General features: G+C 45.2%; 1 protein-coding gene across 1 annotated transcript; it reads right to left on the bottom strand.

Moving 5' to 3' along the window:
• Positions 1-6,640: 6,640 nt before the first annotated feature.
• Positions 6,641-8,616, bottom strand: LOC137501727 (transcription factor Adf-1-like). Its single transcript, XM_068228775.1, has 2 exons — positions 8,487-8,616; positions 6,641-7,128 (listed from the first exon to the last, which is right to left on the bottom strand). The coding sequence occupies exons 1-2, from the start codon at positions 8,614-8,616 to the stop codon at positions 6,641-6,643; spliced, it is 618 nt and encodes a 205-aa protein (XP_068084876.1).
• Positions 8,617-15,655: the final 7,039 nt, after the last annotated feature.

Raw genomic sequence — 15,655 nt, 5'->3', positions numbered from 1 at the left:
GAGACACCCTCGGTTTTGATACCGTACCTAATACCGTTAGGGTCGGAAAAGTACACGAGTTGAACAAGAGAGGCAGATAAGACAGATGAAAGTGAGGAGCTTGGCATAAGTATTTGGAAGAAATGCTAGGACTCAGCAAACGGCCCCATGGTTGCCAACCCGAGCTCCAAAATTTGAAGTCCCTGGGGCCCTTTTTACTCCCCTCCTTCGACAGGCAGATGGTGGTGCTGGTGATGGTGGTGATAGTAGTTGTTTTTTTTGTTTTTTTTTGCTAGTTGTTTTACGTCGCACCGAGACAGATAGGTCTTACGGCGACGATGGGACAGCAAAGGGCTAGGAGTGGGAAGGAAGCGGCCGTGGCCTTAATTAAGGTACAGCCCCAGCATTTGCCTGGTGTGAAAATGGGAAACCACGGAAAACCAATTTCAAGGCCGCCGACAGTGGGGTTCGAACCTACTATCTCCCGAATACTGGATACTGGCCGCACTTAAGCGACTGCAGCTATCGAGCTCGGTGATAGTTGTTTTAAGAGGAAGTACAACTAGGCAATCATCTTCTATTAACACTAATCAGAGATGATGGTGGTGATTATTGTTTTAAGAGTAAGTACAACTAGGAAACCATCCTCTATACAACACTGATTAGAGAGAAAAACTGGAAGGGACCTGACACTTCGAAAAATGAAGGCATCGGTCAAAGGAAGACTAAGACTACGAAGGGCGTGAAAATGAAAGACTCCGTAGGCCTCGAGTGCTCTAATGCCGTCGGGGTCGGAAAAGAACAAGAGTTGACGAAGGGAGGTCTGATAGGATAGATGAAAGTGATGAGCCTGGCACAAGTAAGTGGCAGCAATGACGGGACTCAGCTGAGGGCTCCGCGGTCGCCAACCCACGCTACGACAGGCAGGGGTTACAGTGGGTGTTATTCTACCGCCCCAACCCACAGGGGGACCGAAGCCTACTCTACTCGGCGCACCCTTGATTTTTAAAATAATTTTTTTTCATCTCACGCCCTAAAGGGGCTGGGCGGGCCACGTAGAGGGTTACGCCCTCTCTCTGGTCAAGAGATGTGGGCGGGTTAGGGAGATGTGATGGACGAAGGAGGTGGGTAAAGGGATGTGAAGAAGAAGGAGGTGGGAGGGGGTATGGCCTCTTGGTTAAAGGTTTTACATTTTTATTTTACTTTATTTGTTACATACAAGAAAGAAAGTAATTTGTATGCTCGCATAATATATACAATACACTTTTTAAAGCCATATCTTGATTGGGTAATGTTATATTTTTGCTAGGGGCTTTACGTCGCACCGACACAGATAGGTCTTATGGCGACGATGGGATGGGAAAGGCCTAGGAGTTGGAAGGAAGCGGCCGTAGCCTTAATTAAGTTACAGCCCCAGCATTTGCCTGGTGTGAAAATGGGAAACCACGGAAAACCATCTTCAGGGCTGCCGATAGTGGGATTCGAACCTACTATCTCCCGGATGCAAGCTCACAGCCCGGTGGTAATATTGTAAGTCTACAGCATTAACAACATCTCTAGTTAGTTGTAAGTAGGCTACTATGTAACAATTGTTCTTTTGATATACTTATAAACCTACTATATACATACTATGGGTGGCAACATTTTTGGTTGTACACATTCGTAGAAGATGGAACTTATTCACAAAACGGGAGAGCTGTGGGAGTTTAAATCAATGTTTCCAAAGGGATGAAGTTGAAATGAGAATTTAAGCTGGAATGGGTGGTTGAGAAATGGAAATTAATGTTTGATTTGCTGCGGCTTGTAGGTGATTGAGGACTAAGGATCTGTAGTAGGGTTGAATATTGAGCAATGAGAGCGTTATGAAACGGATGGGATCTTCAGCTGTGGGTGGCGAGAAAAAGGAACGTTTGGGCAATGTGAGCGTGTCGATGGTTCTGATAGGAGCAATAAGTTTTGGTCGATTTTGGGGAGGTGGAGGGAGGCTGCTGCAACGGCGTGAGTATACTGGGTGAGTGTCTCCACCGGTGTGACACTAGGGTGGATGGTGTGTGTTGGGACATCTGGGCGCAGCGTGTTGTTGATTGCAGTGTCCACATACTGAACTTTAAGAGTGCAGTGAGTGGTGGGATGATTGTTGTAGGCGAGGTACCTCTCACACCCGATGGATTGGGGAAGTGGTGCTCGAGATGGTTCACCTTTATGGTGGTGTCGGTGAATAGAGACTCCGCTGACCAGTACCCGGTCGATGTCTTCTGGTGATGGTAGAAGAAGCCGTACCATGCATGTTTGACCTGTTGCGTTTTTGATTCGGAATGCTATTTACTTTACGTCGCACCGACACAGATATGTCTTATGACGACGATGGGATAGGAAAGGCCTAGGAATTGGAAGGAAGCGGCCGTGGCCTTAATTAAGGTACAGCTCCGGCATTTGCCTGGTGTGACAATGGGAAACCAGGAAAAACCATCTTTAGGGCTGCCGACAGTGGGGGTCGAACCCACTATCTCCCGATTACTGGATACTGACCGCACTTAAGCGACTACAGCTATCGAGCTCGGTGATCCGGAATGCCTTTTTCGCCAGAATGCCTTCTGCGTTGAGCTCGGAGAGTATTGTGTCTTCAGCAATAGAGGGATCTACGTCTCGTATTATGCAACTGAGAAGTCTGTAGCGCGGAGGGGGAGGTGGAGTTTTTTAAGTGGTATAGGTGGCGGTGGGAGGGGTTGAAGGGGGTGCTTGATCCTAGACGTCGAGAACCTATGACAGTGGAGAGAAGATAGGCAGCAGCGTCCTCGTTGACCTGTATGATGACTCCATTTGTAGTTCTTCTGATGTCCACTACGTCTTCTCAGCGCATGTCGTATCTGAGTAGGGTGAATAAAATGGTGTGGGGTGTTTGGAAGTCAGGGGAGGGACTGGAATGTAAGAATGGATGTGTTCCTGCTGGGGTGGGTTGGAGGAAACGGGAGCGATTGATAGGGCGTTTAGTACCGGATACAGAGGAAAATGCAAGCTTGGGAGGAGTGTAGGTAGATGGGGCGGTGGTGGTAGTAGGAGGAATATGCTGAACTGAGGTTTCCATGTGGAGCGGTGGGTCACTTGTCGTTTCTGCTGGAGGTGCTGATTCATGTTGTTGACCTCGTTCCTCTCCTGCCGTAGAATGTGGCGTCAATAACGTAAATTGAAATTGGAATTTGGAGGTGTCCCATTGTGGAGCTAGTGGCGCTGGGTGGCTTGGTAATTGTGCGCTGCGTAACTGGACATTTCCGGCGAGTGGTATGCAACTGCGGCTGATTGGCTGAGTTCGCTGATGGTGGTAGTTGTGGTGATGCTAGTTGTTGCCGTTGTGGTGGCCAGACACTGAGGTAAATGTGGAAACATGGTAATTATGCCTGTTCCAGTAGACTGTAAAGAGTTCAGGATACAGCAGATTATTCAACCTGTGTGTTGCGGTAGTCGTAGGCGATGGTTTCGTCCTGAAGGGAAACCTCCCGGATTTTCTTTTGCCACCTGTTTAATAGGGAATGGTCTAAGTGCCTGACTCGTGGTGTTGAAAACCGTTGGACGGCGAAGGTTGGACCTTGATTGAACTGAATTGAAATAAGCTATTTCATTCCTGCCACAGGAGTGGCAGGCGGGCCGTCAGCTGAACGGGAAGCTCTTTGGCCGTAGGAGGGGAGAAGATTGGTGAAACTAAAGCGCACAGTGAAAAGTATGTGTTGTACCATACATAGAGGGAGGATGTGATGAGTAGTTGGCGCAGGGGTTAAGCAACCACAAGAGGACCCCCAAGCATTGAACCCCCACTAGTCCCCCGTTTTACCGGGCGAGTTGGCCGTACGCGTAGAGGCGCGCGGCTGTGAGCTTGCATCCGGGAGATAGTAGGTTCGAATCCCACTATCGGCAGCCCTGAAAATGGTTTTCCGTGGTTTCCATTTTCACACCAGGCAAATGCTGGGGCTGTACCTTAATTAAGGCCACGGCCGCTTCCTTCCAACTCCTAGGCCTTTCCTATCCCATCGTCGCCATAAGACCTATCTGTGTCGGAGCGACGTAAAGCCCCTAGCAAAAACAAAAAAAAAAAAAAGTCCCCCGTTTATTGAAAAAATTAATGCATACAGAATTGTACAGAGTCAGATCATGGATAAAAGAATACAAAATAAATACAGAAATAGTTGTTTTTCCCCCTCAAATGTCTCTGAGAAATAAAAGTAATATCCACCTTGCACTGGGTGTAACACGCATAAATTAAATTAGTAAAAATATATAAACAATTACTTGATACAAAAAGTTCATCTTCCTGGTCGGTGGAGCAAGTATTAAAGTAACGTAAAATTCCATCTTGCATACTGTACCAGTAAAATAAAGTTAGCACGAAGTAGGTCTCAGGGAATTCTGGGTGGTTTCTAGCTAGGGCTTGGTACAGGAGGCAGGGTCCTATCTACAAGAATTTTTTTAAATAGATTGAATAATAGTTTTTTATTCAGAAAATGCATTTTAAAGTGCACATCACCTTACTGTTGATAGTCGCTGTCTTCAACATCGCCTTTTGATGACCCGTGCTCCCAGTTCACCAGGCTGAACGGGGCTGGAACACGTTCTGGAAGTTGCCAATATTACATTGAGATAAGGCCGGAACATCCAGGTTGGTATGATATGGGTTTGAGTCTCGAACTTTCGACGTTCTGGACGGTCTCCGACGTTCTCCGACGATCTCCGACGATGTTGCGGGGTAATCACTCGTCACATAACTTATACGAGTGTCCAGAATTACACACTCCCCCGACACTTTGGTTTAACAGCACTGTTTCATTTAATATGGTTGGGATATGCAGTCGAATTCACTCTCAATCTTGTAGATAGAATTTATAAGTTCACTAAAGATGAAGATGCGGGTGGCATCGAGATTGGAAGAAAATAAAGCACAGTTCATGAATAGAAATAATGAAACTGAAAATTGTTCACGCACTTGGCACAGTTCGTGGTGATTTTCCACTAAATAAAGTAGCACTTGACATTGAAAGAAATGTATGACTGCTCTAGAGTTTATCAAAGACACGTCTGCCAGTCATGAAACAACACTAGACACTTTGACGAAGAAATAAGGGTGAAATGAAAAGTACAGTTCGTTGTTAGGCGCACTTGACATTAAATATATGTGACTGTTCGAGAGTTTATCAAAGACACTGCTGTCAGTCACACAAAAATAATTTATACACTTTTCAGAAGAAATAATACACAATTTTGTTTGAATTGGATAAAGAACACAGTTTGAGTTCGGAGTGAAACCTTGGTGTCGTAGCACACGATTATGGTAATCACTTGCATTAACACTCTTGTGAAAGTTCGAACACATTCATAAACACTCTAAATCCCAATGAAATGATGCTGAGATTTAACAAAATGTCACAGTTAATAGTATAACGTAGTAGTGTCACATTGAAATTAATTATGTTTGTTCAGATGCTAAGTTTCACACAGGAAACGTGGTAATAAACTCAGTTCTACAAGAATAAACGTAAGTTGCATCGAGAAGTTTCTACGTGCGCACAGAATATAAGTCCGACTTGACTGTTGTCACCAAGTCCAATACACGACTTGTCACAAACAGAGTTTCAACACACGCAAAAGTTATAAGTTCAACTTAACTGATGGACTCAATGCCCATTATAAAGACTTTGTTATACATTAGAGTTCACACGCGCACAATTGATAAGTTCAACACGACTGTCAGAGTTTAAGTCCCACATGAAGACTTTGAATATTCGAAGGTAGACTCTGTCAGCACTTCGACGAACACTACAGCGTGGCGAGTCAGGCTGAACACCCAGCTCTGCCTTAGGCCGCGTGCACACCGGGCGCGCTTCGCATAGTGTGTCGCGTGTAGCGTGAAGCGGTATGCATAGCGCATGGCGTGCTTGCTGTTCACACCGAAAACTCTACGCCGTGCAGTCAGCTTAGTTTGGCGCGAGGCGTTTTGGTGGTTATCTAAGTTCGCTAAAAAAATGTTATTGATGGAAAACAGTTACAGTTACTTAAAATTGAAAATTAGAAAGAAGAATCGTAAGTGGGTTCATGAATTTAATGAAGTACGAAATACTTTCGGAGAATTCTACCATTTGTACAGGGATGCAAGACTTCACCCCGATAAATTTTATGACTGCTTAAGAATGACAAAAAATACCTTTGACATGCTCTTGGAGAAGTTGGAAAATCATCTTGGTGGACCTGGTACTAACTACAGACAGAAGATATCGCCCGAACAGCGGCTAGTTTTAACAGTGAGGTACGTAAAATAATAATAATAATAATAATAATAATAATAATAATAATAATAATAATAATAATAATAATAATAATAATAATGAAAAGTGGATTCACAGCGTAGATGTTAAAAACAAATTATATTATTATAGTTATTATTGAAGGAGATACAAGAGATACAGAAATAATCCACAGCACTTAACACTTTACTTAATCAGATAGCAAAGTAGCACAGAAAAAATAAAACTTTAAGGCAAAGAATCTTCATGAGTAAATAATGAACATATGGGTTGATTAGATGCTTCAGGTGGTACTATAAAACTCATTTCAACTGAAGTATTCTGTCCTTCGTTATCTTCAATCTCATTGACAACAAGTTCATGTATCTTAAGTCTCAAACGACGTTTTCGCCACAGAGGCAGTGTTCTGATGTCCGGCAACAAACTCTTAAGAAATAGCAAATCAGCATCTTCTTCCCGTTCCGATTCTTTAAATAAAAATCCAATTTTCTTTTTTCAACAGCCAGTATTTCTTCTTCTTGTGTTTTCTTTTGTTTTTTAACACGCGAAGACGAACATGAAGAGTTGCTTCGTGGTGTGGACTCTTCACTTTGTGGTAACGGTGACTGTATTATTTCATGTTCAGTAGAGTCTTCGAATATTCGTTCCTGGCTTCTGTCAGGTTCAGATCCTTCTTGTAGACTTGATTCGACCTTGTCAGAAGTCAAAACATCTTTAATGAATAGCATCGCGTCAAAATATTGCCACGATGACCCCTTAGGTGCATCATCAGCTCCTGCTCCAGATCTCGGATGATTCAGTTTCTTACACTCACGTTGGAAGTAATCCCTCAGATATTTCCATTTGGCTTTCACGGTTTTAACTGAAATATAAACAAAAATAGACCTGAATGAGAAAATAAGTAGTTTGTACTGGCTTCTCAAAATATACAGTATTTATGAAAGAAGTGACTTACAGATTTAACTAACTTTCTTATTTATTACAAAGATTTTACACAACTATTTATAATTAAATGAACCTATTTGCTATTTCTTTCAGATATCTTGCAACTGGAGAGTCATTTCATTCTTTGGCGCTTCACTTTCGATTGGGCGTGTCGACAGTTTCTCAAATTATTAAACAGACTTGCATAGTAATATGGAATGTTCTACGGGCGACATACCTCCCAGCCCCTACAACTGAAATGTGGCGACAAGTGGCAGAAAAGTATTGGGAGAAATGGAATTTTCCCAATTGTCTAGGAGCGCTGGACGGCAAACACATTGAAATTAAATGTCCGGCCAAATCCGGCTCTTTATATTATAATTATAAACAGTACTTTTCAATATTGTTACAAGCTCTTGTTGATGCTGATTGCAAGTTGTTGGCTGTTGATATTGGGGCAGTTGGACGTCAAAGTGATGGAGGAAATTTTAGAACTACCTCTTTATACAAATTATTGGAAAATAACACACTAAATGTTCCACCAGCACGAGAACTACCATAAACACAGGATATAGCTCCTTTTGTCATTGTTGGTGATGAAGCATACCCACTTCTGCAGTACTTGATGAGACCATATCCCAAAAGAATTTTAGACAATCGGAAACGTATTTATAATTATCGACTCTCAAGGGCAAGGAGAAGTGTAGAATGTGCCTTTGGTATTATGTGCAGTAAGTGGCGGATTTTACTGAAAGCAATAGAAACTGATGTTTCCAATGCAAGTAATATTGTGAAAGCTATTTGCGTCCTTCACAACTTTATTTTAATCCACGAACCTTTCCAGGCGGAAGATGATGAGAACCTGATTGCTCAGCTTGGTAATTCATTACGGACTAACACACCAACACAGTGTCGTTTCTCGGACAGGGCTAAAAACATCCGAGATACTTTCTGCGATTTCTTTAATGGCACTGGATCTGTAGCTTGGCAGAATAATTACATTTAGCATATACATGTCACTACCGTAACCAAAGTGGAGTAAATTTATGACAAATTTAATCGTTCATAAATATAAATATTTACTTCCAAGCCCACTACTAGCCTGCAGAGCGATATAATTCCTCATGTTACCACCTTCCGTTGGTAAAATTATAAACGATATGACAGAGTCTGGGACATTCTATGCACTCTGTCACAAAGTTACCCATCCTGTCACAATGTTAATCCCAGTATAAAGTGTCAGAATAGAAGTAATATTAATGTGTATATTTACTGTAGTAATGCAATAAAACTTACCATCTTTGCCAACTGTTGTAGATACTTCAGTCCACTTCTTTTGCAAAACAGTTACATTTTTATAGTTTTTGTGTCTTGGGTTCCATATTTCTTCTCTTTGAAACACTGCATGAATAATTTCTTCTTCCATACCTTCAGAACCAGCTAGGTAACGCTAAGCAATTAGCCGACACTGCGCGTTGTCTGGCGCTTCGCTTAGCTGTAAGGTAGGCTTACTGCGCAGCGGAGCGCGCGTGGTATGAACACCTGGCCTATAAACCAAGTACTGGTTATGCTTAGCGTGACGCTTAGCGTTGAGCAACACGCGACACACTATGCGAAGCGCGCCCTTTTTTTTTTCTTCGGTGGGGCCCCCGAAGCCCGCTCCCCCCGCGTGACCAACGACTCAATCTACATGGTCTCCGACATGCTATTATTTCTAAGAAGAAGAAAGAGATAGCAGGGAAGAGTGGGAAGTGATACAAGGAGTATCTGCCTGTTTCCATGTCAAACACGCTACCAGGCGATATTGTATTAGGTATATGGTGTTGAAGTTTGGTATTGAAGGGTCAGGGAAAAACCACATAGGCAGGAAGAAGAAAGAGCCTACATGTAAAACCTGACATCTTTTGATAGCACATGCAAGGATGTGGGCTGGAAAAAGACCAGAGGTTATGTTAGTTAGGAACAGGTAACATGCACAAAACATAAACCAATTCCTCGCCATTCCATCGTCTGGGGATCAGTCCGTCTGGGCACTGCTGTGACTAGCACGGTCCTTGCCGGCTGCGGAGCCATGCGTCGAGTACCACTAGGGCCTGTCGCACGACTCCACCTCCTTGGGGAACCTCGTACCCAGTCTCCGATCCCGGAGAGTGAGGCCAAGCCCGCCGAGGCGGGGGCCTCCTGGAAGGGGGTGGGTCATGGCGCCGGGCCTCCTTCCTCTCTGCCCGCGCCATGGCCCGGTAGACAGGGCAACTGCGATGGGAGGCCGGGTGGCCCCCCGAGCAGTTGGCGCACACCGGCGCGTCTCTAAGTGCTGCGCAGGCCGTGTAGTGGTGATCACCACCACAACGGTTGCACCTCACCTCGAGCCCACAGCTGACCTGACGGTGGCCCCACCTCAGGCAGCGGAAACACTGCAAGAGCTGCTGAGGGGGACGTTTTACTCTCACCTGACTGCCGCTACCCGCTGAGGTCCTCTCCTGATTGGCTCCTCGGTTGACTGCTGTCCTGGGAGCAGTCCTGGGTTGCGGCTTGGCGGTCCTCTCCTGGTGAGCCAGCGACGCCTTCTGCTTCCTGGTGCGGCGTCGCCTTCTTCTTCTTCCCGGGGGTTGCTTCTCGGCGGGGGAAGAGGCCTCGTCCTGGTAGCCCTCCTCCCGGCCTGGTGACCCCCGGGTAGCTGGTGGCTGCGCTGCGTCGCCATCTTCTTCTTTCGCCTGGCTGGCGGCAGCGGCGGCGTCGGTCGGTCCCGGGGGTTGCTTCTCGGCGGGGGAAGAGGCCTCGTCCTCGTGGCCCTCCTCCCGGCCTGGTGACCCCAGGGTAGCTGATGGCTCCGCTGCGTCGCCGTCTTCTTCCTTCTCCTGGCTGGCGGCGGCGGCGGCGTCGGTCGATGCTAACGCCTGAGTGCATTCCCTGTCCTGTGGGGCGCACATCGAGGTCTGCAGCTCGACAGACGTGCTGTCAGGCTGGGCCTGGACAGCAGCCTCAGAACGCCAGGGGGCATCCTCCTCCACTGAAGTCGCACAGTCGCGGCGCCAGGGGGCGTCATGCCCCACCTCTGTGATGGCGTCGCTGGTCGCCGGCTGGGTGGCCAGGACTAGGTCGGTATTAACCGCCCTATTCCTTAGCCTCCTCGGCGTCTCCCTGGTCTCCGTCGCGGCCCTGACTGCGCCGGTGTTCATCCCTGGCACGCCGTCCCTTCCTGGTAGACGGATGACCTGGAACAGAGTAGAAAGCTCCTTCTCTGCGTCGCGCATCCGCTCCTGGTCGTGATGCCTGATAATGAGGCCTCCTGGTAGGAAGCTCTCGATGGCCATGGTTGTCGAGATGATCCTGCCTCCTCGGCGAGGGCGCCGCATTCTGTCCAGGACGAGGCCCCGTTCAGAAGTTACAGGGCGCCCCGGCCTGTAGTATACGAGTAGCGCCTCGTACTCCGGATCGGTGTGGCCTTCGGAGAAGAAAAAGCCATCAGGGGGGTCGCACCCGTCCCTGTACGGCTCCGTCTCCACCTCGATAGCCGGCTCCCCCTGCTGCGGCTCCGGCTCGGGTGCAGGCGACTCGAAGTCCTCCGCTGCCCAGCAGTAGTCCGACGATCGCCACACGTCCGTCTTCTTCATCCTGGTCCTCCTGAAAGAGAATAAGAATAAGCGAGCACTGAGAAGTGCTCAGCTCAGACAAAAGCTCTTTCGAAGTCGTACTAATAAGTACAGCTGCCTGGTTAGCACTTGAAAGTACTGAGCACCTGGCAAGGAGAGAGAAAGTGGAGCGACAGGCACGTACGACCTCTCGCTACGACAGTCAGCTGCTCCTTAAGCGCGCCCGGTGTGCACGCGGCCTTATATTCAGGTTGGGACTCCTACGTCATCATAACGTGATCTCTTTGAGGCTGATTATCTCGCGAATCCCTCGACGGATTTACTTGAGATTCGCAATTTGAGACGTTTATGTTATTCTATTCAAAATGACGTATCGCTCAAGTCGCTGCGATTACTATTAGAAAAGTTTTGAATTTTTTTCAATGGAATGTTCACGAAGGCGTGACGTTCATATCCAGAATATACCAGGCCATGCAGGCTACACGTGGCGTCAGGCGGGTAGTCTAGATTGTCCCTGCAGCTACGTCACACATACAGCTGTCGCTGGCTCGCCTGTTCGCTCCTCCGAACGTAATCAAACCTAGTTCGCTCTGAACGTCTTGCGTGATGATGAGGTACAATTAATAGTAAAAAAATACTGCATGTACAGGTCGTAACCGGTACAATACCAAGTTATAAATATTAGAGGAACAAAAAAAAATATAACAGAAATTAACAATGGTACACTTGGTAAAACACAAAAGTCTGTCTTGCAAAGCTGAACAAAGAAGAAGTAATTAATTAATACTGAGAAAACTAATGGAAAAGAAAAGTGAGCCAAATGCATGTCTGTGCATAAGTTTACGGAATAAAACTTTAGAACAGCGGAAGACGATAAGATAGAGAAATATGAAAAGACACAAGAAGAGAGAAGAGAAAAACGGGGACAAGGAGCAATAATGATAAAAATAAGAATAGGAATATTAATAATGATAAAGACATTTAGGATACTAATAAGAATAAGGAAGAACTAGAATGAAGTTAATAATAACAATAATAGGCTAATAATAATAATAATAATAATAATAAATAATAACAAAGAATAAGCATATTAATAGTATGCAAAGCGAGTATAAATAATTATAAGAAGTGCGAGGGAAGACCTCGATTGACCCACTGTCACATATAAGTGTGTATATTTCTCACATTGTACTAGAGTTACATAAAATGAATTTCATCGTAAAGTCCGTATTGTCGTACGTATACTCAAGAAGAACTTTTAACAACAAGCTTTACTGTATTGTCTCATGTGTATGATTTTAATTTTGTTCATCAACAGGTTTTGTATGTTTGTACTTGGAACAATCTGGAACATACTCGCTATTTTGGTTGACGTGTTCGGCAACCCGATTTATTTTAATGCGTTGTTCTGTCCTAGAGAGTTAAATTAGTTGAAAATCATCCCGGGAAGAATGGGACTTTGTCAGGCATTTCGCTAAAAGATTTTCAGTGAAACAATGAAATCATGTTCAAGACCGGGTTAAAACACGTTGGAAAAGACACCTTGGTCAAAAAGTCGAGTGTGCTAGATCATATAGGGGGAACGGATTCCACGAAGATGGAAAAGGATGATAAATGAATGTTAGGGTGGAGACGGCCGTTCAACTAGATAAAGTGTGATGTGAGGCGAATTGTGGGCGAGGACTGCGTGTGAGAGTATTTGGAAGTAGGTGATGGCAATTGCCTCTGTAGGGGAATGAACGTGCTAGATGAAGAAACATGAAGAATATATCGTTCATTTAATACAACAAGGTCATAACTCGAAAACTGCCTGTTTTGGGTTATGTATATCAATTAAAAGTGTATGCAAGAACCAATAAAATGGTATACATAACTCAAAACAGGCAGTTTTTTACTTATGACGTTCTTGTAGTATTAAATGAACGATATGGTTTGTGCGAAACTCCGACCAGTTTGTCCAATATAAAATTTGGGACTTTCATTGCATTTGTGTTTGCAAACACTGGATAAGTTACACCTCTTCGAGTGCTTTTTGCTCTTTCTGGATTGATTTCTGTTGAGTGTTTTGATGGTAGTGGTGATTCTTAATTTAAGAGAAGGCACAACCTGGCAGCCACACTCTCTTAACACTAATCAGAATTAAAATGGAAGATATCGAAAAAAAATAAAGGCCCACCATCAGGATTGGAAAAGAACAATAATTTACCAAGAGAGGTCAGATAGGAATGATTCAAGAGAAGAGACTGGCACAAGTTGGAGCAATGCCAGACTTAGCTAGGGGTCCGTGGTCGCCAACCCACGCTCCCTTGGGACAGTTGAGCGTTTTGTTCTTCGATCTGAATTCAGCATGTACCCTAATGTCCTGAATATTTGGGGGAAGTTTGTGAGTCTATATAACTGAATAATTACGTTAGTGTTAGTATGTCAGCGTTGATAACGTTAGTTCCTTCATAGAAGTTTAATAAGTTTATTATGATGTTATTTACTTTAACCCACTAAAGACTTCCAAATGTAGAGTCATTCAGCAGTATGGAGCTCTCGTTAAGTAGAGAGAAAGTTAGATTACCTTGATGTACAGTTCCAAAGAGATGACGTAGATCGAAGCAGCTGTTATCTTCACTGGTTTCTGGGCTCTCATAATGATGATCTGAACAGACTTCCTGAAGCTGAAACTACTGGTACAGTGCCAGTCACAGTCGTAGGCTGCTTCATGAACCATCATGCTCTGGAAAACAACAAACTAATGCTTAACACAACACATCCTGCTCATTGTTAACTATTTTTACGGGTGTGATAGTAATGAGTGGTGTGGTGGTAGTGATTATTGTTTAAAGAGGAAGTACAACTAGGTAACCATCCTCTATATATAACACTGATTAGAAAGAAAAATTGGAAGGGATCTGAAACTTCGAAAAATGAAGGCATTGATCAAAGGAAGACTAGGACCACGAAGGTAGAGGAAATGAAAGACTCCCTAGGTCTCTCAGCCTAATACCGTCGGGGTCGAAAAAGAACAAGAGCCGACCAAGGGAGGGCGGATAGGATAGATGAAAATGAGGAGCCCAGCACAAGTAAGTGTAAGGTGGTGGTGGTGGTGGTGGTGATTAATGTTTTAAGAGGAAGTACAACTAGGCAACCTTCCTCTATATAACACTAATCAGAGGGAAGAATGGAAGGGGTCCGACACTTCGAAAAATCAAGGTATCGGCCAAAGGAAGACAAGGGCCACAAAGGGCATGAAAATGAAAGACTCCCTAGGCCTCCATACGTAATACCGTCGGGGTCTGAAAAGAACAAGAGTTGACCAAGGGAGGTCGGATAGGATAGATGAAAGTGAGGAGCCTGGTACAAGTAAGTGGAAGCAATGCCAGAACTCAGCTGAGAGCCCCGTGGTCGCCAATCCAAAGTTCAGAGCCCCTCAGCCCCCTTTTAGTCGCCTCTTACGACAGGCAGGGAATACCGTGGGTGTTAATCTACAGCCCCACCCACAGGGGGAAAGTAAGTGTAAGCAATGCCAGGGATTAGCTCAGGGCCCCGTGGACGCCAACCCGCGATCCCAAGTTGAGAGCCTATAGGCCCCTTTTAATCGTCTTTTACGACAGGCAGGCGACATCGTGGGCATTATTCTACCACCCCCACCTACAGGAGGATGATATTGATGAACATGTAGAATCAACGAGGTAATCGGCTTAATGTAACGTTAATAGAAGAAAGGATATCCGCTAAGAAAAGAACAAGGAACAAATCGTCCAATTATAAGCTTGGAATTGAGAGTGTTGGTAGGGGTGGTGGTTGAGGAAGTACAACTGGGAGTCATGCACTCTTGACAGCAATCCGAAGAAAAAGAATGGAGAGATATGGCCTTTTGAAGAATGAAGGTATCAGTAAAAGAAAAGGGCGGATCACGACGGATGCGAAAATGAGACCCTCAAGGCCTTAAAAGGTGGAGGTGGTAGTGATTATTGTTTTTAGAGGAAGTACAACTGGGCAACCATCCTCTGTAAACACTAAAAAAGGGACACTGCGAATTATGAAGATATCGGGCAAAGAAAGAGAAAGGCCACGAAGGGCGTGAAATTGAAAAACTCCCTAGGATTCGCAGCCTAAGACCACCGGGATCGAAAAGAACAAGAGTTGACCAAGGGAGGTTGGATAGGACAGATGAAAGTGAGGAGCCTGGCACAAGTAAGTGGTGGTGGTGGTGGTGGTGGTGGTGGTGGTGGTTTTTGTTTTAAGAGGAAGTACAACTGGGCAACCATCCTGTATATAACACCAATCAGAGAGCAACAAATGGAAGGCATCCGACACTTTAAAAACTGAAGGTATCAGCCAAAGGAAGACAAGGGCCACGAAAGGCATGAAAATGAAAGACTCCCTGGCCCTCGAGTGCTCTAATAGCGTCGGGATCGGAAAAGAAAAGAGTTGACCAAGGGAGGTCGGATAGGATAGATGAATGTGGCTCTCAACTTGGGATCGCAACGTGAAATGGAAGCAGTTCTAGGGCTCGACTAACGGCCTCCTAGTCGCCAACCCACGCTCCCAAATTGAGAGCCCCTGTGGCCCCTTTTAGTCGCCTCTGACGACCGGCACGGGATACTGTGGGCGTTATATTACCACCCCCACCCACAGGGTGAAGAAGGCCAAGGACTCTCAAACCTAATACTTTAGGAGTCTGAAGAGAACAAGAGTTGACCAAGAAAGGTCGTATAGAAAGTGAGGAGTCACGCACACGTAAGTTGAAAGTACTGCCAGACACAGCTAGGAGGGAGCCCCATGGTCATTTAAGACTCCCAAGTAGAGAGGCCAGAGGTTTCCGCCTTTCAGTCGCCGTTTGTGATAGGCATGGGATACTGTATGTGTATTCTACAATCC

Source organism: Anabrus simplex, chromosome 1 (assembly GCF_040414725.1).
Source record: "Anabrus simplex isolate iqAnaSimp1 chromosome 1, ASM4041472v1, whole genome shotgun sequence".
Classification (NCBI taxonomy): Eukaryota; Metazoa; Arthropoda; class Insecta; order Orthoptera; family Tettigoniidae; genus Anabrus; species Anabrus simplex.
This window is presented reverse-complemented; position numbering and strand designations above follow the sequence as displayed.